Source organism: Pyrus communis, chromosome 13 (assembly GCF_963583255.1).
Source record: "Pyrus communis chromosome 13, drPyrComm1.1, whole genome shotgun sequence".
Taxonomy (NCBI): Eukaryota; Viridiplantae; Streptophyta; class Magnoliopsida; order Rosales; family Rosaceae; genus Pyrus; species Pyrus communis.
In genome coordinates this window covers 16342235-16366586 of record NC_084815.1, presented here as the reverse complement: position 1 = coordinate 16366586, position 24352 = coordinate 16342235, and the positions used below count along the sequence as shown (strand labels likewise).

Here is a 24352-nt window from a genome sequence, read left to right as displayed (position 1 = left end):
TTTATTTTTTTTGTACGTATAGCACTTAAGAAATTGAATGATATGTATATTTATTAAGTAACTTTAAATTTAAGAAAAATTAATGAAAATGGGTTGAAAACTTTACGTTTTAACAATAAGGACAAAATAAAAAATTAAGTGAATAGTACCATAATTGACTTTTTAGTGTAAAAATGTAATTTTTCGTTAAAATGAACAATATTGGAAGCTTTTTATTAAAGTTCCCTTAAATTTATTATTGTAGTTCATATCGGATTCTTGTTAGAAAAATATATTATTGTGAGTTTTATATAAAAAGAAAATTTGAATTTGAAGGGAGTAAAATCATATTTTTAATAAATTTTATAATTAATTTTTTTTAAAAATATAATTGGCACGACGACACAGTATGATCATTGCGTAAAGAGCCTATGCGTGACGTGACAATGTATATATGCGTGGTGCAATTTGTTAAAATTTTGGCGATACAATTGAAGAAAGTAGGCGCTGTTTTTTAATTTTTCCAAATTCCTCTTTCTAATTGAACAAAAAGGAGGTGCAATTGAAGAAAAAAGTCCAGACAGCAGCCACTCGATCGGTCTCTCTCTTCCCTCTCTCATCTTGCCCTCTCTCGCACTCCGTCTCGCTCTTTTCTCCCACTCCGTTGGACGAAGACGAAGACGAAGACGAAGAAAGACAACAGCCACTATCCACCCATCTGCTCCTCCTCCGCTCCAACCTCCGTCGGAATTCCTCGCTGTTTCCTCAATTCCGAAGGTCCATTCACATCTCTCTCTCTCAATGTTTTTTTAGTTCGTTGCAAATCTGTGATTTAGCTCGGAATGGAATGGTTGCAAATCTGTGATTTTTTTAATTGGTGGGTTGTTTTTTGTTGGTGAGATCTTAGGGTTTTGATTTTGGTAGAGTTGGTGATTTTTGTGATTTGGGGAAGTGGGTAATGGTGGGTTTGTTGTTAGGGTGAGATTTGTGAGCTGGGATTTGGTAATCTGAGTAGTCGGGGTGGTTTTGGTTGATAGAGTGACAAATTTTGAGATTTCTACTCTGGTTTTGGCAGAGAGTTTGATTTGTTTGTTATTTAGCTTTCTTTGTACAAAGGCTGCGGTTATGGTGGATCTGAAAGTTCGTGTAATAAACAAAGATTCATGTGGAAGCCAATCGGAGACTGCTTTCTTGGTGAAGATAGTGAGATTGTAGAATGTTCAGAATTAGAGCCTGTTCATTGGTAATTGGTTTCTTTGTTATTTGGACCGTGTTTGGTAAAACTGAGCACAACGTGCCCAAGACACAATGCTTACCCTTTTCTGTTGGTGCACAATATAAAATATGACGCCATTTTCTAACCTTGTTTGACAACCTATTCAATTTCCTGTTTGGTTGCTGAGCAAGTTGGATGATTGAATGCTTTTATGTTCATTTTCACTTGATTGAATGCTTTTAGAAGATTATTATATTTCATATGTAAGTGGATTATACAGTCTAATGGAATTTCATATGAAAGCTGAATGTGTTGCACTAAGGTTTTCTAATGGGTTTGTTTTGCCTGCCCTGTATATTATTTCAAAATTGTATACGTTATTGGCTTTTAATGTTGGCTCAAAATTTTGATTGCTTTGTTTAACAATTTTCTTCCCAACTAAAATCTAGAACCTTCAAATAACCATCCACAGAGTCTGAGAGTTATATGATAATCCCATTGGCTTTGCTAGTACATTCTTTTCATGTTCTTCGGCTTAATTAAGGTTGTTAGAGTTTAATTGGTATTTGATTAGCTCAATTCAGGGATTGGAGGTAAGGTTTTTCACTTTTGTAAAGTGTCCTTTTGATTTGCCGTTGCCAAGAAAGGATATGAAACTATACACGTGTGTGTATTTTTATATTTATTGTTTCAGCTATTTCAAGTAAAACATGTGTTTGGAGTTGATCAACCAAAACTACTTTTGAATTAGTATTGTTTCTACCTTTGCAATACTGCTTTATATATATGTGAACAAATGCAAGAAAGGATATGATATTACTTTGGCTGCTAATTGATTAGTTTCAAATGCAAGGAAGGATGCATTGTATGATGCACTTGAGAAAGAGCTTCTAGAAGATGGTGAGAGTTTAGATTAGATGTCTTTCAAATGTCATGTGTTATGATCTAGTTCTTTTGAAGCTTACTCCTCATATATTCTGTATACTGCTCCTTTTGATAGGCACAAGTAGGCAGAAGACATCAACTGACTTTAAAAATGAAGTTAAGAATATGAGATTGGCCTTTATCGATATGTTTTTGAAGCACAGAACATTGGCAAGGGAACTGCTGAGCCACTGTGACTTGGATGCAAAGAATAAAGCTGAGCTTAAACGTTTGAAAGGTAAAATTCTTACGCCTATTGTGTCATACAGCTTTTTACCAACCTGTGAGATAATTTGGCAAATACTTTCTTGACATTTCTCCTTGTTTGCTCTATCTTTCTTTTATATATATTATACACACACTATACACACTTACATTTATTTTTTGTATCTTTTTTGGGGTTGAGAAGGGCAGAGCGGGTTAGGGTGGAGTTTGTATTGATTATTAATGTTGTCCTTCGTGGGTAGTCTGTTTCTCCTGGATGTAAGAGTCTAATAATCCACGTTGGTTGGTATCTTCTCCTCCCCATAATGAGAGTTTCTCTCTATGAGCGTTCTAGATTGCTATTTTCTGAAGGTGCAGAATTCTCCGTCATTTCTTGCACTTATTTCTTTCTCCAAGAAGCAGCATTGCAACTGCCCCTGGAGACCCCGATCGAGGACCTCACTGTACTCGAGGATGCAAATCTTCATATCATGATTGAGATCTTAGATCAAAAGTTCGGTTGTTGTCATGGCAAGGTTGTTCGGGGTATGGGGAAGGTGCGGGTTCGTGAGACGGGTGCCTTGGAAACCCTAAAGGGTAAGATTGCGACCTGGAAAGCCCAGATTGCAGTCCAATTTTCGGCCCAGGACGAGAAGATGAGTATGATCTTACGGACCTTACAGATGTCCGGCCTCCAAATCCTGATGCTAGCACCTGATCTTGCTTCACCTTCGACCTCCCAGCCACTTCGCCTAGTCGATACCCAGTAGCCTGATGCATCAAACCTAAACAACTATGTCTTGTGGTTTTTCTTTTATGTTCGGACATCTTGTCTGTACATTTTTATATATTTTATAATTAAATACTTTTTTTCTTGGTTTATTAATTATTTTTTATAATTTAATTACAATATTTATAAAAAATTAAATAAAAAATATTTTGTAAAAAAAAAAAAAAAAGGTTTGCGCAATGAAGAAGTAATTTGCGTGACGCAAGTACTGTCGTCGTGCGCAAACCCTACTTTTACGACCTTTGCGCGACAGTTTGCGCGCAATAAAGATGTCGTTGGATTAATTTTCAAGCAACGTTTTTTGATTTTGTGCGATGAAGGTACCTATGTCGCGCAAATTGTTTTTTGTATTAGTGAAGAAGCTCGAGAAGCAGCCGTGTGCCAAGGAGATAAGGGCCTTTTATGGTACATTTTGGGATAGCCCAAGCAATGTCAACCTCTGTCATTCGCCTATTGATCCTTTGACTTACTTTTAGTCGTTAACCCACCAGCTACCTTAATAGTCGTAATTAGTTTAGTAGTTTTACATAGAATTGTACAAATATTTTATTTTTAATATGACTAGCATATGGGCGCACACAAAGTATGTGAGAAATTTTTTTATTTTTGTTTTTGAAATAGAAGAAGAGAGGAAGAAAGTGATAGAGAATATGAGAGTGAGAAGTTTATTTTATTTTATTTTAATTTTTAATTTTTAATTAGAGATATATTATGATTACATGTAGGTGAGGTTTAAAAAAAACAGCAAAATTTGATTTTGTGAAATTACATTTCTGTCCCATATTTCTTATTCATGTTCTGTTTTAATTAGAGGGTTAAACTAGTAATTTCATAAGGTTTTGGTTGAAAATGAGTGTTTTATTAATTAGTAGAGATTAACAACAACAATCAAGCCCACTTAGTAGAATAAGGTTTGGTAGTTGTTGTTATAAATAAATAAGTTTCTTTACTATTGTGATTTATTTTAACATTTTAGGTTAATATTAATTAGAATTTATTTATTTATTTATTTAAATAAATATCGTTTTAATTTCAATTTAAAAAAAAAATATTTAAACACTTTGCCCTAGAATACATTCGTCAAGCATGTATTTCTTGTATTTTTTTTTTATATTTTATCTTTAAATTAATTGGCCGACAAATATTTTATCGAAATCAATATTTTTTTAATTTTCAAAAACCTGTCGAAATTAATAATGGTGTCAGGCAAGTTTCATTTGTCGGATCAAGTCGGTCAACACTCTTTACTCGATGATATTATTTTGTCGAGCAAACACCATTTGCCTGACAAATACTAAAATTTCTTCGGGCAAGCATTTGAGCAACGGGTTTTGCGCGATGAACTTTGCCCAATGGAATGTTGTCGGGCAAAATTAGAGCGATGAAAACATATTTGGCCCGAGAAAGTTATTTCGTCTGGAAAGGTTTTTTTTTTTTTTTTTTTTTTTTTCTTTTTCCTGGTGTGATCTACAACAACTTGAGAGAACCAATCCTAACATCTAAAACTCACCTTACACATAAAGATTTAGGCTAGGAAAATGCCAATTACAATCGATATGGCATTTAGCATGTATCATGTTTGCCTCGGTCATGAGGTCTTGGACATGTCCGTCAAGTCCCATTAATCCCATGAATTCGTTGATGTGTGATCCTGGGTAGATTGGTGTGTTGTTTGAAAGTCGTCAACTTAATCGAGAGGCTCCAGATCTTATACTTTGCTATAGACTATACTTTTCCCTTGCTGATTGCTGAAACAAAGCCTTTGACACTAGAAGTGCTCATCATTTGATCATATCACTCGAGAGTTCTCATGGGATACTACATTTGAAGTTAAAAAGTATTTCGATATTAGAATAAAGAAATAATTTGGCTACTACTAAATTTATAGTTGAAGAGGAAAAATATTGTTCAGAGTGATCTGGTGTTTGCAAACAAGGTATTCATTGATTTACGAAAAATACGAAATTATTTATTGATCGAAACCAAATTTTGATTCTCTTGTTTTCTCAATACCGCTTTTGTTGTACTTTTCCACAGTAAAACTACTGTCCTAAATGAATGTCGTTTCCACACACTGACTGTACGACAAGGAAAGAAAATATACGACAATGGAACTGCAAAGCCAACAGACGACGTGGGGGGGGTTGAAAATCAAAGAAGATAAGGCCCCAGCTACTTGCTAGCTCCTCCCAAAATCGTCTTTTGCATGAAGCGGAAAAATGGGGAGCTCTGCAAAACTAGGGTTGGAGATGTTTGAAGTTGGACCCTGTGAAGATGCTTACACAATGGGCTTCCTAATTGGCCAGAGATTTTCAGACATGATAAAGAGCAGGCTGGCCTCAGACCTCATTCTTCACAACCAACTCCTCCCTTTTGCTCAAACCCCAGAGTTTCAGCCACTTGTCCAGTCTCTAACGGAAAATAACCGCAACAAGTTTCCGGGATATTGGGAGGAGCTCGTTGGCACTGCGGATGGAAGTGGAGTTCCAATTCTTGATGTAATAACAATACGCACTTCGGCGAGTTCTGAGGATAACAGTAGTTACTGGTGCTCCAAAATAGTCGTTATGCACTCATTCTCGAACTCTCTAATCTCATTTTTTTTGCTGGGTAATTGTACCGGTATTTTCATGGAAAGAGTAAAAAATGACTATTTTGGAGTGTCGGTAGCATTTTAATTGTCCCATTAATTCTATTGGTGGCATTATGATTGTTTGATTATCATGTGTGCAGATAATACTAATCAACTTCAGAAAAGAGATTCTTCCGCTTCTTCCAAAGACCATGGCGATGAATCAGAGTATTGATACGCCGGATGACTGCTCGGATGTTCTTGTTGTTAGTGATTCCATGGCAGTTGTGGCACACAATGAGGACGCAAATGTTGCCCTGGTTGGCCACACGTATGCTCTCTTGCGTTTTTAAAATCTCAGCAAACTATTTATCTAAAAAAAAAAATGGAAATTGCAGCAGCAAAGCTAATGAGATTTTCGAAATTTTGCAGCTATTTGATAAAGGGGACTCTGTCAAATGGGATATCATTCATTGCTTACACTTATGCAGGAGAGCTCCCTAGCTGTGCATTTGGGCTCAACACTCATGGACTGGTAAGAAATAACCAAAACAAATTGTTCCAGCATCAGTTAAATAAAATTGTTCGTACTAAAGAAAAACAAATTCGTAAACTGCAGACTTTTACGCTGAATTCAGTTCCCCCATCGGAAAATGAGATTGTTGCCGGAGGCATTGGGAGGAACTTTGTTTCACGAGACCTCCTTGAAGCATCAAGCATCGACGACGCATTATGTGTAAGACGCATTAGTCTGAGTGCTCTTTGCAAAACCATGTTCGCTTGATTATCCGAGGTTTTAATAGTGTGGATTGCACTTTCAGAGAATTAAATCATCAGAAGTATCTGTTGGACATAGTTACAATTTGATCGAGATGAGGACACGCAAAATTATGAACGTAGAAACTGCTTCAAGAAAACGGGTTTCGGTTTATGAGGTTGGGGCAACACCATTCTTCCATGCAAACATGTATCTCCATCTCCAAGTTAATCAGGTAAGAACTGCATGAAGCAATGTTTTGAACCTCAGCTTATTTACTTGCATCAGCAGTGTAACGCAGTAGATTCTAGCACACAGAAGGGTCACCAAAGAATATAAAACTGATGGTTCAACCTTCTTCAGTTCTTACATAGTAAATCATGTTGTTTCAATGAAGTTACAAGATGAAAACTCAATAGCAAGGCAAAGCAGAGCAGCTGCGCTACATAAAAGATCGAAAGACAATTTCCTATCACTCCTAGGAGATACGGATGACCCGAAATATCCAATCTACATGATAGGTAATCTAGAACATAAACTAAAACCTTTTTTTTCCTTCCCTCCAAAACACTCGTGGTAACACTGTATGCCGAGTTTCCAGGTCCATTGCTTTATACTCTATGCACGGCCGTGATAGACTTGGACGAACAAACACTGTCGATAGTTGAAGGGAACCCAAGAAAAGGAAAAATCTCTCACATCTTCTCTACGTGCACGGAAGATTTCAAGATGCCATAACAAAAGCTTCAAGCAGCCTACCTACATCTAGTTGCATAAATCAGACATGAAGCTCCTAGGCAGGTTCGTAGAGGCCTAGCATGTGCCCGTCAATACAGCGCATCGACGCAACCTGGACAGGAGATATTATTAGGTCACACATTGCACCCACAGTAACAACAGTAGAAAATTTAAGTTTATATTAAATTTGTTGTTGGAATTTTGGTCATCACCTTGCCATGGATTTCGTACTTGATAGGACCATCTAGTTCAGCGCCTAATGCCATTAATTTCGTCACTGATTGATTAATGTCAGTCACCGTGAAAGACAGAAGTGAAGAGTTTCCCATTCCCTTCTGCATTACATGATCACTGTAAACTTGAATTAGCAATTTAGCATCTCCCCCTTCTCTTAATTGCAGATAAATTCCACAAACGTAATTATTTTAAAATTAAATCACAAAAAGTGAAAACATTTTTGGATCAGAAGAAAAACCCAGTGAGAAACAACTCTGCTAGGCAAATAATCGAACAGGTGGTGTGCATTACTTGGGGGATTGCATGAGAGCGAGTTTGAGTGGGCCGGATTTCAGCTCCGCCCAGCGAAGAGTACAGACATCGACGGTGAAGTCCAAGCCTTGCGCATAGAACCGAGCAGCTTGCGGTACGTCCTTGTGCAGCCGCAGTATCCACCTAAATGACGCCGTTGCTGCCATCTCTCTGTCGCAGGGGAGACTGATAAGTTAATATAACGTAAAATATTTAGTAAATAAATATGATGAAGATATTGAGGTAATTAAATCAGGATAATACTTGGCAAGTGCCTCTTTACCACGTTGGTAGAAAGGTGTTGAGTCATTGCATGACGATGTGGGTTTTGGTTTTAATTAGATGCTTGATCATCATTTAGGTTTTAATTAAGTTGATTTGATGCTAGATTAGATGCATATTTAACCTGGGTTTTGGCTTCTTACAGTCGATACCATGAATTCCTACTTGAAGGTTTATGTGATTTTCCAACGCTTTTTTCATAGCGCATGGATTCTTACTTGTTCAAATTCGTCTAGATGCCGTAGAGAATTGACATGTAGGAATACTTTTAATGATCCAAATGCCATAGCCATTGAATAATTTAAGGAAAATCGACCATTAATATGGGGACTTGTTCATAATATATTAAGGGGATTAAGTATAATTGGTTATCGGAAGCTCTATATCATGTCTTATGTTTCCAATTTTATTATTTCCATGCGTTTAGTTTCATGCTTAATTTAATTTACATTTTAATTCATAATTTTCTATCATTTTTGTTAAAGCTTCTCAATTATAATGAGTTTCAATATAGTAAGTAAGAGTTATAGAATCAATTCAATCTATGTGGGATGATATATGTGCTTATATGCTATACTATCATCCGAATCGCATACTTGCGAGCACTAAAATTCAAACTTAACGAGTTTAATTTTGGTCATCTAATTTCTGCAACAAACTTGGGTTCTATCAATTTATAGAAGAGGAAGTATCAATTTGGATTTTTGATTTGTAACTAGATTCGTATCTATTGGATTTTTGGCTCATACTCATATATTAGATTCAGTGGCAACCCATCTCATGTTTCTCCACTCTAAATTGAAGATTAAATACGGTTCATCTGTTTAACAACGACAACAACGACGTATTGGGAAGATACATGCGGCATTACACAGTCCAATAGGATTTTGTGATGCAAAAGAGTAAAGCAATTTTCAAAACTCAACAATCCCAATCTTTTTTTGGTGTGCTGAGTTTTGAATTTCATTGAATTTGTGGGATTGGGATTGCGTTTATTTGAAACTGGTTGAATTGTGTAATTGAGTTGTCTGGGTCTTGAAGAAAGATTCAATTGAAATGAGTTGCAAAGTTATTTGAGTTTTATGGAATTGGGATTGTTGGGTTTCTATGTTTGTTTAGATATGCAAACGAGGATGATGGGTTTTGCAGTTTGCAACCTTCTTCTTTTTTCTTGTTTTTTTCTTTTGTTTTTTTTAATTGATTAGAATTTTGTTTAAGTGTGTAATAAGGAGGATTTAAGCTGATAATCTTAGCGCCTACATGCTTACCTAAGGTCTTCATTTGAGGATACATGAAAATCAAATTCATATTGCTCATAAGATTATATTAATTTAGATCCAAAGACTAAATATATTTGACAACTGAATAACACAAACCCTGCTTAAAATCCATAAACCATTTTTTCGTCAAACATACATTGATGGAAGTAAATGTTACAAGTGATAAACGTAAATAAAAGCTGCTAGTAAGCCTAGGAAAAAAAAGTCATATGCAAAGCACATGATGGCCCAATTACCACTATGTACCTCACCAATTTGTCGTTTAGGGTCAGTCGATATGTGGTCAGCATCGACAAAACACAAGGGCTAAAATACAAAACCACAGATGCAAACATGACCAAAACTAACAAATCTAATACCTAACTTAGCAACTACAAAGATGCACAATGAAGACATAAATTTGCCTCTAAAAAGCTCAACAAGAAATAAAAGCAGCTAAAGCCAACAACCGCTTCCACCACCCGAGGACCAGCAAGGGAATACTTTCCTGCCAACAAAGCAAGAAGACAGAACACCATCAGAATTGTAGAAGGAGGCTGCGCAGAGACCCAAACCAGCTGCAAAGCGGTTTTGCACAGCTTATCTAAGTGAGCGACAACTCGCTCTCAAGGAGGGTAGCAAACACAGTGGCCAATAGAGGCTTCTCAATTGAAAGTAAGCATCCAGCAATCAATTTGAGGATTTGTAGGCAGAGGAGTGGGTGGTAGAGGAGAGTTCTCGTGTGATGCTCAAAGAAAGGTAATCTAAGTAGTTGACTGGGTTAGGGATTAGGCATAAATTTGGGACAAATTTAAACCTGGTGTAGTAAACTGAAAAGCTCTTAGAGGTGAGTGGAAAATAAAAAATATGGGGACGAATCACCAATATGAGACCAAGCTCAGGCCCACCACCATCGCAATATGAGATTGGGGCTCACCACTATGTACTCACAGTTTAAGATAGGGGTGAGCATGGTTCAGTTCGATGAGATTTTGAGTAAACCGAAACTAAAACTAAAACTTTTTGTGGTTCAGTTCAGTGCAGTTTTGAAGCCAAACTGAAATGAAACTAAACCATTTGTTCGGTTTGGAATGGTTTCAAACAGTTTCAATTTGGTTTTTAAGAAAAAAAATATACAATTTAAAATACGAAACACTCGTTATCTCAAGCTTTACAGTGAATGCAATCAACAAAGAACTTTTTTTTTTTTTTTTTTTTAACTTATCTAGAAAAAAAGTAGTTTCTAGTGGGATCATAAATCAGAACTTAGAATGAAGGACATCATACATTAGAACATATTAATAAGCATTTCCCATTCTGGACATCATAGAGAGTGCTCTTAAAGGGTACAAATTAAAATAAGCAGTAGCTAATCGAATTGCTACAAAATGTCATAATCCGTATTAAAAATGAAACTAATCCCTCATTAAAAACCAGTAAAAAGTCATCATAGAGCAACCTTATTAGCTAGCTAGGTACCAATTGCCATGCAACTTTACATGCATACATTTTGCAGTAGATAACATGTATCAATGATCCAATGTCACGACAGATGTATATTATAATTGCCTAGCAAACATGCTTGCACCCTCAAATCTATGAGGAAGCTATGAATTATTTCCCTTACAATTTCAATTTCTCAATGTCTTTTGTGTAGAACATTTACCCGTTGATCACATATCCAGTGTAGGACAATGCATTCAAGTGCCCACCCCTACTAATAATTGATGATATTATGTTGAAGACTAAAGAAAGTGATGAATGATGATATTCAAGAGTGGTTGAGTTCATACTCAATGTATGGACTCTAACAAACAACCAATTAAAACATGACATTTAATTAAATGTTTATTAAGATTTGCAGTGCGGTTCGGTTTCAGTGCGATTTTTAAAAGCCAAAAGCTAAACCAAACTGTTTCATACTTTGCGGTTCAGTTTCAAAACCGTAGAACTTGACCGTTCGGTGCGGTCCGATTTGGTTCATGTTTCGATTTGAGTTTTTAGTTTTAAGTGCCCACCCCTGGTTTAAGTGGGAGATACGGGGAGGGCCACACTCCATGAAGATGGAGAGGGATTAGAGAACGAAGGCAGGGTGGTGGCGCGGGATGTTGGAGGGGACGACGAAGATGATAGGGCTGCTGTCGACTCCAAGCCGCAGCAAGAGCCCGCGGCTATGGGTTTACAGATCTAGGGTTCGGGGGCGCGGGTTGCAGAGAGAAAGGCCATTTTTCGGTTTTCATCGTCTTCCCTTTTTCATGGTAGACTCTACTCTCATCGTTTTCTTTTCACCCACTTTTCCTTTACATTCTTCAGAAGATTGATGAGATTCTTGATGTCAAAGTTCGTTTTTTTAATCTTCTTGAATAAATTATGTAGAAACTAAAAGATGCAATATTGTTTTATATTTGCTTGAAACTGGTATGACTGTCACATTAATGATTTTGTTTGTCCGTCATTTGTCAGTGAACCGTACCAAACCGACTAGATCAATGGGTGACAATATTACACTCCCGAGTCCAATTCCAACTGAGTCCAATAAAACTTGTAGAACATACAATTTGGAGTGAAGAGGCTACAATTACTAGAAATGTCTACTTTCCTTCACTCTCTTTCCAAACCTACATTCGTGGCACGTTAGGTGCCCAGAATAGCATAACCAAAATTGTTGTTGGTCTTTCAACTCTTAACATTACACTCATTTACAAACTGCCTTTTCAAAAATTCAAAAACTACGAGAGAGAGAGAGAGAGAGAGAGAACCCTAGTGAAACCATAGATATTCATTTCCCGAGATTGTGCCACGGCAATATTCACAATATGAACTTCCAACCAGTAGGCGATGCAGGATCAGTTAACCCTTTCGGATGATTTAGATGTGGTTTTGGAAGCTTTTGAACGTGTCCATTGTCCCCTTGACCTTGCTTCAAGAAGCTTTGCCTTCAGGGTGTTCTCCCTTACCCCTGGAGGCAACTTTGAAGAAGACTCGGACATGTCACAAACTGGTGATGCGAGTCTCGCCATCCACTGTCTTACTGGACTAGCCTGATTCCTCCAGCCAGTATTACTGCAGGAAGCCTCATTTACATTCCCCCCACCATCCGACATCACTAGTTGACTTCTTATAAGGTTTTCAGCCATGTGATTCGAATTTGAAACATGAATTTCATCTTGTTTATTTCCTTTTCTGTAAGCGGTGTCTTCAGTGGCTACACAACGTTCAGATTTCTGGGATGTGCTTATTTCGGGCGGCTTCCCTTCTTCAGTTTTCCCCTGCTCTGGATTCTCCATCTGGGACTTTTTATTTCCATTACATGACATGGCCCAAGCCATCTGTTCTTCAAACTTCACTTGCAAGCAGGAGGGACTCCGACTTCTTACCCTGTCAGAAGAGACCGAGTTTTTCTTTGAGGGATCCAATCTAACCTTTTCCTCGATATGATTATTGACAGCTTCATCCCCAAGCAATGTGAAGTCACTGTTGGTCGGCTTATTGAGCTCAAAACAATTTGAATCACTTCCTAAAGAATCATCTTCTTCTTCACCTGCGTCTTGAGGCGCACTCACAACCTCATTCAGAGGGACAGATTCCATTGAATTCCTACGGTTTCTTGTCATCAGATTTTCTGTTTTCTTTGGAGTGTTCATATGTTTAGCTCTAAGAAAGGTCTCTATTTCAAGGCTTAACTTGTCCACTATTGAGTTTTTTCCTGAAACGCCACACTCGGCTTCTTCTAGCTGCATCTGCATCCGCTCATCCAACCACGATTCAGATACATGGAGTATCAATCTATCACGGTCAGACCTTCCGGTCCAATCCTTGTCAGTCTTCTGTTTTAAAGAATGCACCTCTTGCTCATATTCTTTTATTCCCTTAGCAAACTCATCACATAGGTCTTCTAACAACTTCCTTAATTTCCGCTCTCTTTCAAGCTCTTTCACAGAATTAGTAAGAGAAGATTTGACCTCAGAAAGCTCCCTCGCTAACTTCCTGTGTAGGCTTTCCGATCGTTTTCTTAACTTCTTCTCATCTTCTAGCTCATCCCTGACGGACTGAACTGCAGCATGGATTCGATCCTGTTCTTTGTTCTTCCTAACTAGTTTATCTTCTGAAATTTGTTTCACCAAATCATCTAGCTCATGTCGATCAGCTTGCCTAACCCGAAGCAACTCTTTGATCTTAACACGAGCATGATCCAACTCTGTTTTCAACGCTTTTATCAATGCTATATTAGATGCATGCTGTTCCTCCAAGCTCCAAATCCGGTTCAAAACTTGTAGCAGTTCTGTAGATGTTTTAAGATTATAGTGTGATTCGCCAATCCTTCCCTTAAAGTCCAAAGAACTGCTAGGGGTGACTGCAGGGTTATACGGAGCCACCTGAAAAGCAAGTGGATGAAATTCTTGATCATATCATGGAAAGATATGTTGCACATGGCGCACGGAAAGACAAAATTTTCATAACCGTAGATATCAGGACAGGGCTTCCATCATGTTAAACACTTTATAGACCGAACAATACAAGATATTAAGTCCATTGTTTTCCAGATACTATGACTGTAAATCTCAGTCCATAACTTATCAGTTTGCGGGCATCAAATCATACTTACCCAAGCGAGTAATCAGCGAACCGCAATTCTGCCTTGTTTCTACTCAAATAAAGAGTATACATTAGCAGAAAAACTAATTTGTGTCTACGTTAGAATTTGATTTTGCTTGTGGTCTCAATTTATATCTCCACGAAAAAAACGGGGAAAAGAAAAAATATGAGTAAGCTTAAACAGATGCTTACCTCCAGGGAACTACCGTAGCTTGCAGGCGATGCAGGCTGCAAAATGTGATTGTTCAATCTGTTCCTTTCAATCGTTCGATGATGTTGCATCAACGATGCTGCAATATGCCTCCTTAAACTGCTTGCACTTTCTGGCTGGCATAAGTAATGAGATAAAAATCAGTGGGGATTCGAACCGGGCAACTTCAAAATCCATTGATCAAACATTAAGGTATAGCAGCCTCTATGACATGCACAGAAATCAATGAATATGCATGGTCATTGATAGGGCTCTAATTTGAACGCGGTATCTACAAACAAAAACCATATGATCCTAAGTTAAAGAGCAGCGTGCTTTTGCAATTTGCGCCCAATTTTGAATCCTCTCCCCGTAGTTTAGATATATAGATTAAAATATCGCCGGAATCAAAACAATGCAACCTAAATGGAATTCATCTGATTCTTATGAATACCAAAAGAACCATGGCATCTATAATGCTAGTGAAGTACAAAGTTCAGAACAGATAAACAAAAGCTTGAAATTTACATCTGAAATAATAGAAAAGGAGAAATAATAATAAAAATAAATGTAATAATCAGAGATCATCACTCACAAGTAACCATCATCAAAAGCTCCATAAATCTCCAAAAAATAAAATTGCAATAAATTAAGGCAAACAGAAAAAGACATGAAGTAGCCATCAAAAAGACACAATTAAACAAAAAAAAAATATTAGAAATAAATCCACTTTCATTAAATCGGATATAAAGGAACAAAATTGCAAAAACCCAATAAGCAAATTGATGAATACAAAAATCTCCACACAGACAAAACAAGGAAATTCAGCAGCAGACCTGGTCCGGAGAACTAGGACAATTATCAGCCAAAAAGTGAGAAAGATCAAGAGCCTTCTTGTCTCTGCTGGGGTGGTGGTGATGGAGCTGAAGGTGTCTCAGCCTAGGAGGTGGAGCACCACCACCACTGCCATCGCCGCCACCACCATTAGTGTGAGAAGCCCTGTGCATCTTTGGAAGGAATTGGAAGTGTTGGAAACTCCCAAAGAGCAGCAGCTAGCTTTCTAGCAGAGACAGAGGAGGAGGAGGAGCTGGTATCAATGGTAAAGGGGGAGTCTTTAATGATGGGATCAAGGTCAAAAGGGCAACAAGGTCTCCAATTCCATGAGGACACTACTGGAGTGGTTGGGCCACCACCTGTGCTTTTTCTAACCAAAACTCCCCCCCTCCTTACTGTCAACTTTTCTCCCAAATTTTCCTCCTTTTCTGCTCCCCCTTTCCTTTTCATCTCTTACCTCTTTAGGCTTCCTTTCCCCAATGCTTCTTTCTCTCTCATCTTTTTTTTTTTTTTTTTTTTTCTTAATAAAAATATTTCCTTTTGGATTGGGAACTACAGTTGAGAATGTTGTGCAGTACACAGTGTACACTTTCTTTTTTTATTATATGTTTTTTTATTTATCAAAATATTTGTCCAGTGGTATTTATTTTCATTGGTAAGTAAGATGTTTTAAGTGAGAGGTTTTAAGTTCTATTTTCACCAAAGGTAAATTTGAACCATATTATTGCTAATATATTGTTACGCTTAGTATACTCTCATACCCTCTTAGTGTAGATAACATCGTTTGTTTGAAGAAAAAAAAATACTTAGCTCTGTATAAGTATGGACTTATTTCCATACTGCTTGTGTAGGTTGGCGTGATATAAATATCAACTAGTATAAGTTTCACATTGTTGTATAGAGTCAAGCTTTTTTAGTCACTTGATAACTACAGATGGATGGTCATTCATTATTAGATTTGCTATCAAGATGTTGAGATTAAACCGTCAAAAGTACATTTATTTAATCTACACCCTTGATATCATATTAATCAGTGAGTGATTATACATTTCTTGAGCATTAGACATCACTATTATAATGTAAGTGGTCTACTACTAGTTGCATCAATGTTTTTAATATATTATCGCACACTTCCTACAACTTATATGTCCTCGAACCAAGGGGGAAAGACAGAAGAAAGCTAATAAGAAGCTTTAAGGTGAAAAACAACTTATAGAGAACGAGTTCACCATAATTGCAACATCTCGATTCATACATTGTCATGTGGAGATAAACTTATACATGATGATACATTATTGAATTAAAACACCATATGTTAATTAACATGTTCTACGTAAGTTGTTTTTAGAACAGCATGACCACATCACTCTTAAAAAGTGCGAATCCCCTAATTACACCATGACCTTCGAGATAAAACCTCACTCATGAAGTCCATTGTACCTCCTCCAACAAGTGTAGTAGACATGTGTTGATGGAAATCTTAGTTTATGGTTTGGACTAGGTATTTTTGTCCACTACTTCTAAACGCGAAGGCTGAGAAAGAGTTTTTCTTGTACTCGGGAGCGTAACCTTGGCAGATCTACAAGATACGCAACAACTTTAATTCTTTTAATAATTTTAGAAATACACTGTCACCTATATTGAATTCCTGATCTTTGTGCTGACAAAGACTCTCAGACGGTCAAGTTAGAAAGTATAAGACTTAAGCAATGGGCAAGAGAATTAGAGTGTGATGATTGTGATACCAGACACGAATCCTAACATGGTATATTTATACTAGTCGGGAGAAAGACCTTTTTAGAACAGAATCCTGTATTAAACCTGGAGAATCCAAAGGATATCTAGGAGCATATATTGAATGCTCTTGGGGGTGTGATTACTTGCCACACGCACCAATTCCTAGATTGTAAGCACTCCAAGAATATAGGAAACCTAGTTGATTTTGTGTTGGATCAGGTTCACGTGTCTTGCAGAACAAACATGGTCAATCTCACTGAAGTCATTTGGACTTCGCACACTGCTCCAGAACAGGATGATAGTGGCACCACTACTCCGTTAATCCAGCTTTGCTCGGAGAGCAATGATTGAGTGATAGCATAGTTGTTTCCATTGAAAGAGATGTTTTTGGTTTTGTTGATAATGAGTCTAACATGTGACGTTTTCATGACTTGAAACATCACTGACAACAATAATAACTTGTTTGTACTGATAAATTATCAATGACGTTAATATTGTCTATTATCTACAAAGATAGCGTTGTCTACATTTTTTGAGACCTTTTACTCCTTCAAATTTCACTCTTCCCTTAACAATTCCTGACTTTACAATTGGTTACAACTCTTCCCATGCACAACTTTGTTTGCAGAAATGTTTCGTAAAAACTATTTTGTTACTGTATTCTTGACACTTAAAAGGAAAGGAAAATAGGAACCCAAAACCTTATTGTATAGTATTTAAGTATTTATATACGAATTACAGCTTCAATTTATCAACAAAATACAGTGTTTTATACTTGATTTTCTCTCTCTCAAATCTTCCGACTACAAATAGGACCCTCATAGGGATCCGTGTCTTGGGATGGCCATATCTTTCATTTTCCTGGCCAGTGACCCCCCGGCCTACGAGAAATTTTTAGGAGTGCCGGGTACACCAAAAAATTTTTTTGGTGTACCCTCACTCATAATGGTGGACCCTACCCTCACTTATTTTTCAATAAATAAATAAAATCAAATTCTAATGAGTGAGGGTACACCAAAATTTTTTGGTGTACCCGGCACTCCTAAAAATTTCTCCCGGCCTACCTCCTTCTGTAAAAGTTGAATTCATTCATACTGCTACTTCTATGAATAATTCACAATTGAATATTCCTTGCATTTTTCTTTGTAAAATTGGCTACAAAGGTTAAAAAAAAGTCTTACTAGTTAAATTTATCAAAATAAAATATTAAAGACATATTCAAGTTTTGGGCTTTCCAGTTACAGGAGGTGAAATTTGCTTTGGTTTGCAGTCATTTTAACGGTGTTGCCCATCATCTAGCTAAGAATATTTTATTTAGTGATTTTCGTCAGGTAATTTGGAGGAAAAATCTTACTTGTTTATGACGTTCTTCTCCAATATTTCGACCATAATCAATTGTAATTTAATGAAATAAGACATATATGTGACAGTCCGTCCCGAATTATTTTTATCGGTAGCGTGAAATGACTTTTATACCCTTGGACATTAGGTGGTGTTGTGTGACATGCATTTTGGTTGTGGTCCAATTCATGTTTTCCTTAGTTTTTGGAACCAATTAGAACTTAGGTTTATTTTATTTTCTTTTGTTTTGGTTGGCTGCCATCTGGACCACACACACACACCCATACCACATTCCTGTGTACTCTCTCTCTCCTCCCCTCTCGGATTTTCTTCCATTTCCATACAATTGTACGGACAAACCTTGGACCAATCATTTCTTACATGGATTGAAGCTTTGAAGGTTGGTTTTGGACTCCTAGCAGGCCAAGAACTCATCCATACCCTTGGTTGGACGTGAAGCCTTCAAAAACCCGAGAACCCAGAATTTCCGATTTGGTGCACTGTTCATGCAGTCATGATCGTGGACTTTTCAGTGAGTTTTAAGGTTCTAGGAAGCTTTAGGACGTCTTCACGAAGCTCGGGGAGTAATTTTGAAGTGTTTTGGACGTTAAGAAGCTCGAATTTATCGAGTTGCAGTAGTGGCCCGATTATCGTGGGTTTTCCGACGAGATTATGTTGGATTTAAGTCCTAAAAGTGGTAAGGTTTTGTTCTACTCGTTGTAAGCTTCATTTTGGTACAAATTTCATGGATTTTGGTTAAGAAATGAGAAAGATATGAAGTTTTGCAGTTTTTCCAGAAACCAGCAAAAATTCAAGTTGCAGACTGTGGCGGACGGCGGCGATCGGCGAGGCTCGCCGGAGAAGGAGACGAATATTCCGTTAGAGTTGATGGAATATTCTATCGGCATTAGGTAATGCCGTTAACTTCTGTTAAGGTTTTAACGGAATATTCTTAACGGCCGTTAGACTCAGTTAGGGTTTGGCTGCTCGTGGGGGCGCGTCTGGCTGTGCCTTGGCCGCTGCGTGGTGGAGCGTGGGTGGTCGGAAATTTTTAAAAAAAATATGGGGATGTTCGTGGTTTTGAGTAGATCACGTTGGTATATTCAAACACCCTATTTGAGCAATGTTTGAGAAGTTATTAGCTAGTTTCGTTTATGTGCTTTAAATTAATGTTTTTATAGTTGTTTCGCATATAGGTGAGACCTATCCTCAGGACGAGCGCAGTCAATCGAGGCTTGGGGGCTATGACCTTTCCACATACCAGTGAGTGGGCTTTTGGTTTTCCATAAATACCTATATACTTGAGATTTTTCCCATAAAATCGATTTAAATGAATTTATGTTTAGAAATGCCATGCATATTGATTTATACATAGATCATTGAATTAATATAGTATGCATAAATGTGATTTGACGCTGTGGACGCTCAGGTGAGTTGTAGATTGTTTATGTAAATTGATGATTATGTGAGATGTGTTGAAAGCTCATAAATCAGCACCCCGGTGTTAGTGCTTCCGCCATGGTTAGGGCACAGTCCTTCACGTGATGTTCACCACCCGCACCATACGCTTATCTTGGATCCAAGTTAAGTGCACAGTCCAGTCGTACATACCACTATAGGTGGTTCCGACTCGTAGGTGACCCGCGATTATTCGCACAGTCTTCACGTGATCGTAGCACCAGATAGTATTTATTTACACCAAATCCTGTTGTACATATCACTATAGGTGGTTCCGACTTGTGTGTAGGCATGATGTATGAGCTAGGAGTTCAGTCGTACATGCCACTTTAGGTGGATTTGGCTAATATGTTATTTCTCATTGGTTTATTTTACCTGAGTTACTTATTCTGTCATATTGAGATATTTGGCATGGCATATTTATGATTAAAGCTTGTTGAGCATGGTTCTAAGATACAAATATATATATATATATATATATATATATTCTATTTTCTGGGAAATTATATAGTTTTACAGCGAGGGGTTAGAACATTTGAGAAATGAAATGGTTTTGAAAAGCTTTGTTTTTGCCCACTCACACTTTTTGTTTTGCGCCTCTCCAGGTTCTAGGTAGGAGTTATCGCTGGTGACTTACGAGGATTCCGGAAGTTCTGACAGATTTCACAAATGTAGGATCACATTTGGGTGTTGTATAATTAGTACTTGTCCTGTCGGACTGCACCTAGGTTACTTATGCTCTGGTTGTGTATTTCACACTTAATCTCGCACTAGTACCTTTTCTTAGTAGTATTGCTGGTAACTTGGTTTTTATTTATTCGTATTTCTGTATATTAATATTGTTTATGCACTGTGCACATAATTACGTCACTCTCACGTGACGGCTAGCATGCCCTGATTTAGGTCAGGATGTGTCATATAAATCAAATGTGAACAACAAAATTAAATACCAAAAGTATATTAATGAAACAGAAAAGACATACTAATCAAAATTCATCATTTCAGTAACTAAAATTTGTAAAATGGTCATTTTGACATATATTTTCTTTCTTTTGTTCATTTTATTTTAGGTCTGAAAGTCACAAACGTCAACATGAGAAGTAGAAAATTCTGCAGGAACAGTAAAATTAAGTCGAATCGGTTTCCAGCGGTGCGGAGTGCAGATTGGGGCATAGAAAATATATGTTGCGTGCGTTTTTATACCTTTCCGTGGCGTGTTGGAGTTTTCACTTTAAACATAAGAAATTTTTTTATTGTGATTGAAACATAAGTAATAGATCACGTATTTTTATATAAATGATGGACAAAATTGAAATTTTTTAAGTTATTAACTTTTTAGTACACATATTATACTATTAATATAATAACACGTGATGTACCACTCTAGGGCCTGTGCAAAATTTGTAAAAGGGCCCCTCCTTAAAATAGTATTAAAAAAAAAAGTAAAACAATGTATTGATGTTAGAAAACAATCACTTCAATGAAAATAAACTTTAGTACTCATCCATTGCAAGTTTACAAATGTCATTAATTATAAGTAAAAACGCTACAAACATAACCTTCATTGGATAATAAAAAGCAATTCAATCTTAAACAACCAAATATTTAAAAAAAAAAAAAATTAAAAACTCTAAATTCATTTAGTTAACAAATTTAGTCTCTCTAGTATTATCCTTTTTTATTTAGAAATAAAAAAAAATACTCTTATAAGGAATGCACAATAAAATTTTAAAGTACTAACAAAAACAATTTTCTAAATATATAACACCATTACATAACATTAGATGACAAAAAATTTACTGTACACAGACACCTATTTTACTGTATACTGACTGACCCAATTCTATATCTTAAATTTTGCACTCAAAGTTACTGGACCAAGAACAAAAACAAACCGAGGCCTCTGCTTTCAGAGGGGACGGTGTGTTACTTCTGGTTGACAAGTAAACGGGTCCTCTTGGTGGTCGACAGAGTTATTTTTTTCCTTCAAATTTTATAATTTATTAGATGCTGCAATATTGGTGGGGTTAATGATATGGGTGGACCATAAAAAGGGGAACCGCGGAAATTTAAAAATACCGTGTTGACAGAGCTGGTCACAATTTGAATAAAATCCGGACCGAAGCGTCTTGAGCCGGTTCCGGTTCAATTTTAGCTTTTAAAAAATGATTCGAACTGAACTGTGATGATATATATATATATATATATATATATATGGTTTTTATTATATTTTAAGCACAACTTTCATTACCCACTGCTTTGCCAAGTCCATCCTGCTCTTCTTAAGCCCAAATCATATCTATTAGACCTATTTCATTAATTCAAAAGCCCAATCCAAATTTCCATATAACCCATAAATAAAAAAAGACCCTTACAAAAAGCCTTACAGATTCCACAGTCATGAGCTAAGAAATGGTCATATGTGTCCCCTCCAGTCAACAGTCACGAACTAAGAATAAAAAAGGCCGACACGTTAAAAAGGAAGGCTGCTTCTCTTCTTCCTCTGAATCCTTTTTTGTCAGATTAGAAAAAAAAATATATATATATATATATATATATAAAATTTCAGTTAGAATCGTAAATCAATATGAACCGAGCTCAACTGAATAATTGAAATTTTAAACAGAACCGCACCAACTGAATAATTGATATTTTTCCGATTCCAATTCAAATTTTAGAGGGGATCATGGCCAAACTGGACCATGCCTACCCATAGTTAATTATATTTAATTTAAACTCGTCATTCGTAATAGTTAAATTAATGTTTTTCACTTTAAGTACATAAGAATGCTAATTTGCAATTTTTTTTTAAACAAAATTAATATTTCATCTATTCATTTTACCTTTGTATGGGGTTGTTTAGCCTTTTGGCCCAGATTATTTTGTTTATAATGTTGAGAAAAATTCACTTACTTTAAAAGATTCTCTATCTCACATGCTACTATTTTCGGAAAGAAAATGTTAATAATGAAATATAAACACGAATTTCCAAATAGTCCTTGGAAACTAATAGATTTACCACCAGGTTGTAAAACTATAGAGTGTAAATGGGTCCTTAGAAAAAAAACTCAAAACAGATGGAAGTATAGATAAATTTAAACCAGACTCGTTGCAAAGGCCTTTAAACAAAAAATTGATCTAGATTTCTTTGATACTTTACTAGAGTAACATTCATTAGATTGATTATTGTTATTGATTCTATTCATGATTTGATTATTCATCAAATAGATGTGAAAACAGTTTTTTTGAATTACAATTTAGATGAAGAAAGTTTATATGGACCAACCCGAAGGTTTTGTTGAACCTGGACAAGAGCACAAGGTATGTAAGTTAACTATAGCTCTTTATGGTTTAAAGCATGCACCTAAATATAAGCATGAAAATTTTGATTCCTACGTGATCAATAATGGTTATAAAAGTAATAAAAGAGACAAGTGCATATATTATAAATCATGGATGATTCACATATTATTATTAGCCTCCTTGTCTCTCTCTCTCTCTCCCCCGAGCTCCCTTTCCCTTCTCATCCACCATAAACGTACGGACACACACCAAGAACCCTCAAACCTTAGCAAATCGAGGGAACCAACTACACCTTCAAACTCGTGAGGCTGAGAGGAACACGATCGTACCATTTTCAGGTAAGAACTTCACCGTTTTCACGTCGTTTCGAGGTAGTCCAATTTGAGTACTGTTCATGCAAAAATTATTCATTGAGTTTTTGGGATTTCTAAGCTCGTAGGTAGCTTGGTGGTGTCACGAGGAGCCTAGGAGTACTTCGTTGGACGAATTTGGACGTCGGGATAGCCTGGTTCGAAGTTGGCCGGTTTTCGAGTTTAGAGACAGGTATGATCCCGTGACTTTTAGGTTTTAAAAGTGGTGTAACGTGATTCTACTAGTCCTAAGCTTCATTTTGGTTCAAGAATCATAGAAAACGGTTGAGAAACGAGTGAGAAAACACGGTTTTAAGATTTTCCAGTTTTCCGGTGCTGGCGACGTCGCCGGAGAAGGAGACGGAATATTCCGTCAAATCTGACGGAATATTCCTGACGCCGTTGACGCCGTCCGTGTGCGCCGCACGTGCCTGCGCGTGGCCGGCGCGTGGGGGCGCGTGCGGCGGAGGAAAATTTTTCTAAAAATAGGGTTGTGATCCTGAGGTTGTGTAGAGCACGTTGGTATATTCATTTGTCCAATTTGAGCAATGTATGAGAAGTTGGTTATGTGCTTTTAAATTGACGTTTTTATAGTTGTTTCGCATATAGGTGATACCTATCCCGAGGACGAGCGTGGTCACTCGAGGCAAGGGGGCTACGACTCTTTCACATACCAGTGAGTGGGCTTTTGTTTTCCGTATATACCTATATACATTTATTTTCCCAGAAATTGTTTAAAAAGGGTTAAGTGTTTTATGCCATGCACCATGTTATTATCGTTGATGCATCATTGCATGCATTAGTAGTGGCATACATATACATATGCATATTTGGTGCTGTGGACGCACAGGTAAGTGGTATACACATTTACATTCAGTAGTGGTTTGAGATGCTTAGAGAGCTCATAACCTGCACCCCCGGTGTTAGTGCTCCCGCCCAGAGTAGGGCACAGTCCTTCACGTGATGTTCACCTCCCGCACCACACGCTCAACTTGGATCCAAGTTAGGTGCACAGTCTTATCGTACAGACCACTTTAGGTGGTTCCGACTCGTAGGTGACCCGCGATTATTCGCACAGCCTTCACGTGATCGTAGCACTAGAGCGTATATATATATTACACCCAGGCCTGTCGTACATACCACTTTAGGTGGTTCTGACTCGTGGGCAGGTTCAGTTATTAAGTTTGAGCTCTATATGCAGCCGTACAGGCCACGTTAAATGACTCCGGCTGCCAGATGTTATGCTATTGATATGAGTTATACCTGAGCACTTGCATATCATTATGAGACTTTG

At 37.1% G+C, this 24352-nt stretch overlaps 3 protein-coding genes across 4 annotated transcripts; 1 reads left to right on the top strand and 2 right to left on the bottom strand.

Annotated features, from left to right (window-relative positions):
• The first annotated feature begins 497 nt into the window (after positions 1 to 497).
• Positions 498 to 7180, top strand: LOC137713474 (uncharacterized). 2 transcript variants are annotated; one of them, XM_068452775.1, is made up of 10 exons: positions 498 to 756; positions 2036 to 2095; positions 2196 to 2357; positions 5151 to 5611; positions 5847 to 6016; positions 6118 to 6220; positions 6305 to 6421; positions 6507 to 6677; positions 6840 to 6963; positions 7044 to 7180. In XM_068452775.1, exons 4-10 carry the CDS (start codon positions 5333 to 5335, stop codon positions 7178 to 7180), a joined length of 1101 nt encoding a protein of 366 aa, XP_068308876.1. In that variant the 5' UTR covers positions 498 to 756; positions 2036 to 2095; positions 2196 to 2357; positions 5151 to 5332. The 2 variants fall into 2 exon arrangements, with proteins under 2 accessions (XP_068308876.1, XP_068308875.1); XM_068452774.1 differs by having other exon boundaries at positions 498 to 1408; positions 1439 to 2095.
• LOC137713475 (uncharacterized) lies at positions 7155 to 7980 on the bottom strand. Its single transcript, XM_068452776.1, has 3 exons — positions 7709 to 7980; positions 7393 to 7531; positions 7155 to 7292 (listed from the first exon to the last, which is right to left on the bottom strand). The coding sequence occupies exons 1-3, from the start codon at positions 7873 to 7875 to the stop codon at positions 7236 to 7238; spliced, it is 363 nt and encodes a 120-aa protein (XP_068308877.1). The 5' UTR covers positions 7876 to 7980; the 3' UTR covers positions 7155 to 7235.
• A 3779-nt stretch (positions 7981 to 11759) lies between these two features.
• LOC137713357 (uncharacterized protein At5g41620) lies at positions 11760 to 15283 on the bottom strand. The gene is made up of 3 exons (XM_068452648.1): positions 14872 to 15283; positions 14038 to 14172; positions 11760 to 13625 (listed from the first exon to the last, which is right to left on the bottom strand). Exons 1-3 carry the CDS (start codon positions 15040 to 15042, stop codon positions 12096 to 12098), a joined length of 1836 nt encoding a protein of 611 aa, XP_068308749.1. The 5' UTR covers positions 15043 to 15283; the 3' UTR covers positions 11760 to 12095.
• Between the last annotated feature and the right edge of the window lie 9069 nt (positions 15284 to 24352).

Excerpts from the sequence above, each read along its gene's own strand:
- LOC137713474 (XM_068452775.1), top strand. The coding sequence starts at position 5,333 with ATGGGGAGCTCTGCAAAACTAGGGTTGGAGATGTTTGAAGTTGGACCC. Across the intron at positions 6,221-6,304 it reads GGCTCAACACTCATGGACTG|ACTTTTACGCTGAATTCAGT; the intron begins GTAAGAAATAAC and ends CGTAAACTGCAG. Across the intron at positions 6,678-6,839 it reads TCCATCTCCAAGTTAATCAG|TTACAAGATGAAAACTCAAT; the intron begins GTAAGAACTGCA and ends GTTTCAATGAAG.
- LOC137713475 (XM_068452776.1), bottom strand. The coding sequence starts at position 7,875 with ATGGCAGCAACGGCGTCATTTAGGTGGATACTGCGGCTGCACAAGGAC. Across the intron at positions 7,532-7,708 it reads GCTCTCATGCAATCCCCCAA|TGATCATGTAATGCAGAAGG; the intron begins GTAATGCACACC and ends TCAAGTTTACAG. Across the intron at positions 7,293-7,392 it reads AGTACGAAATCCATGGCAAG|GTTGCGTCGATGCGCTGTAT; the intron begins GTGATGACCAAA and ends TCTCCTGTCCAG.
- LOC137713357 (XM_068452648.1), bottom strand. The coding sequence starts at position 15,042 with ATGCACAGGGCTTCTCACACTAATGGTGGTGGCGGCGATGGCAGTGGT. Across the intron at positions 14,173-14,871 it reads GTCCTAGTTCTCCGGACCAG|CCAGAAAGTGCAAGCAGTTT; the intron begins GTCTGCTGCTGA and ends TACTTATGCCAG. Across the intron at positions 13,626-14,037 it reads GCTACGGTAGTTCCCTGGAG|GTGGCTCCGTATAACCCTGC; the intron begins GTAAGCATCTGT and ends CTTGCTTTTCAG.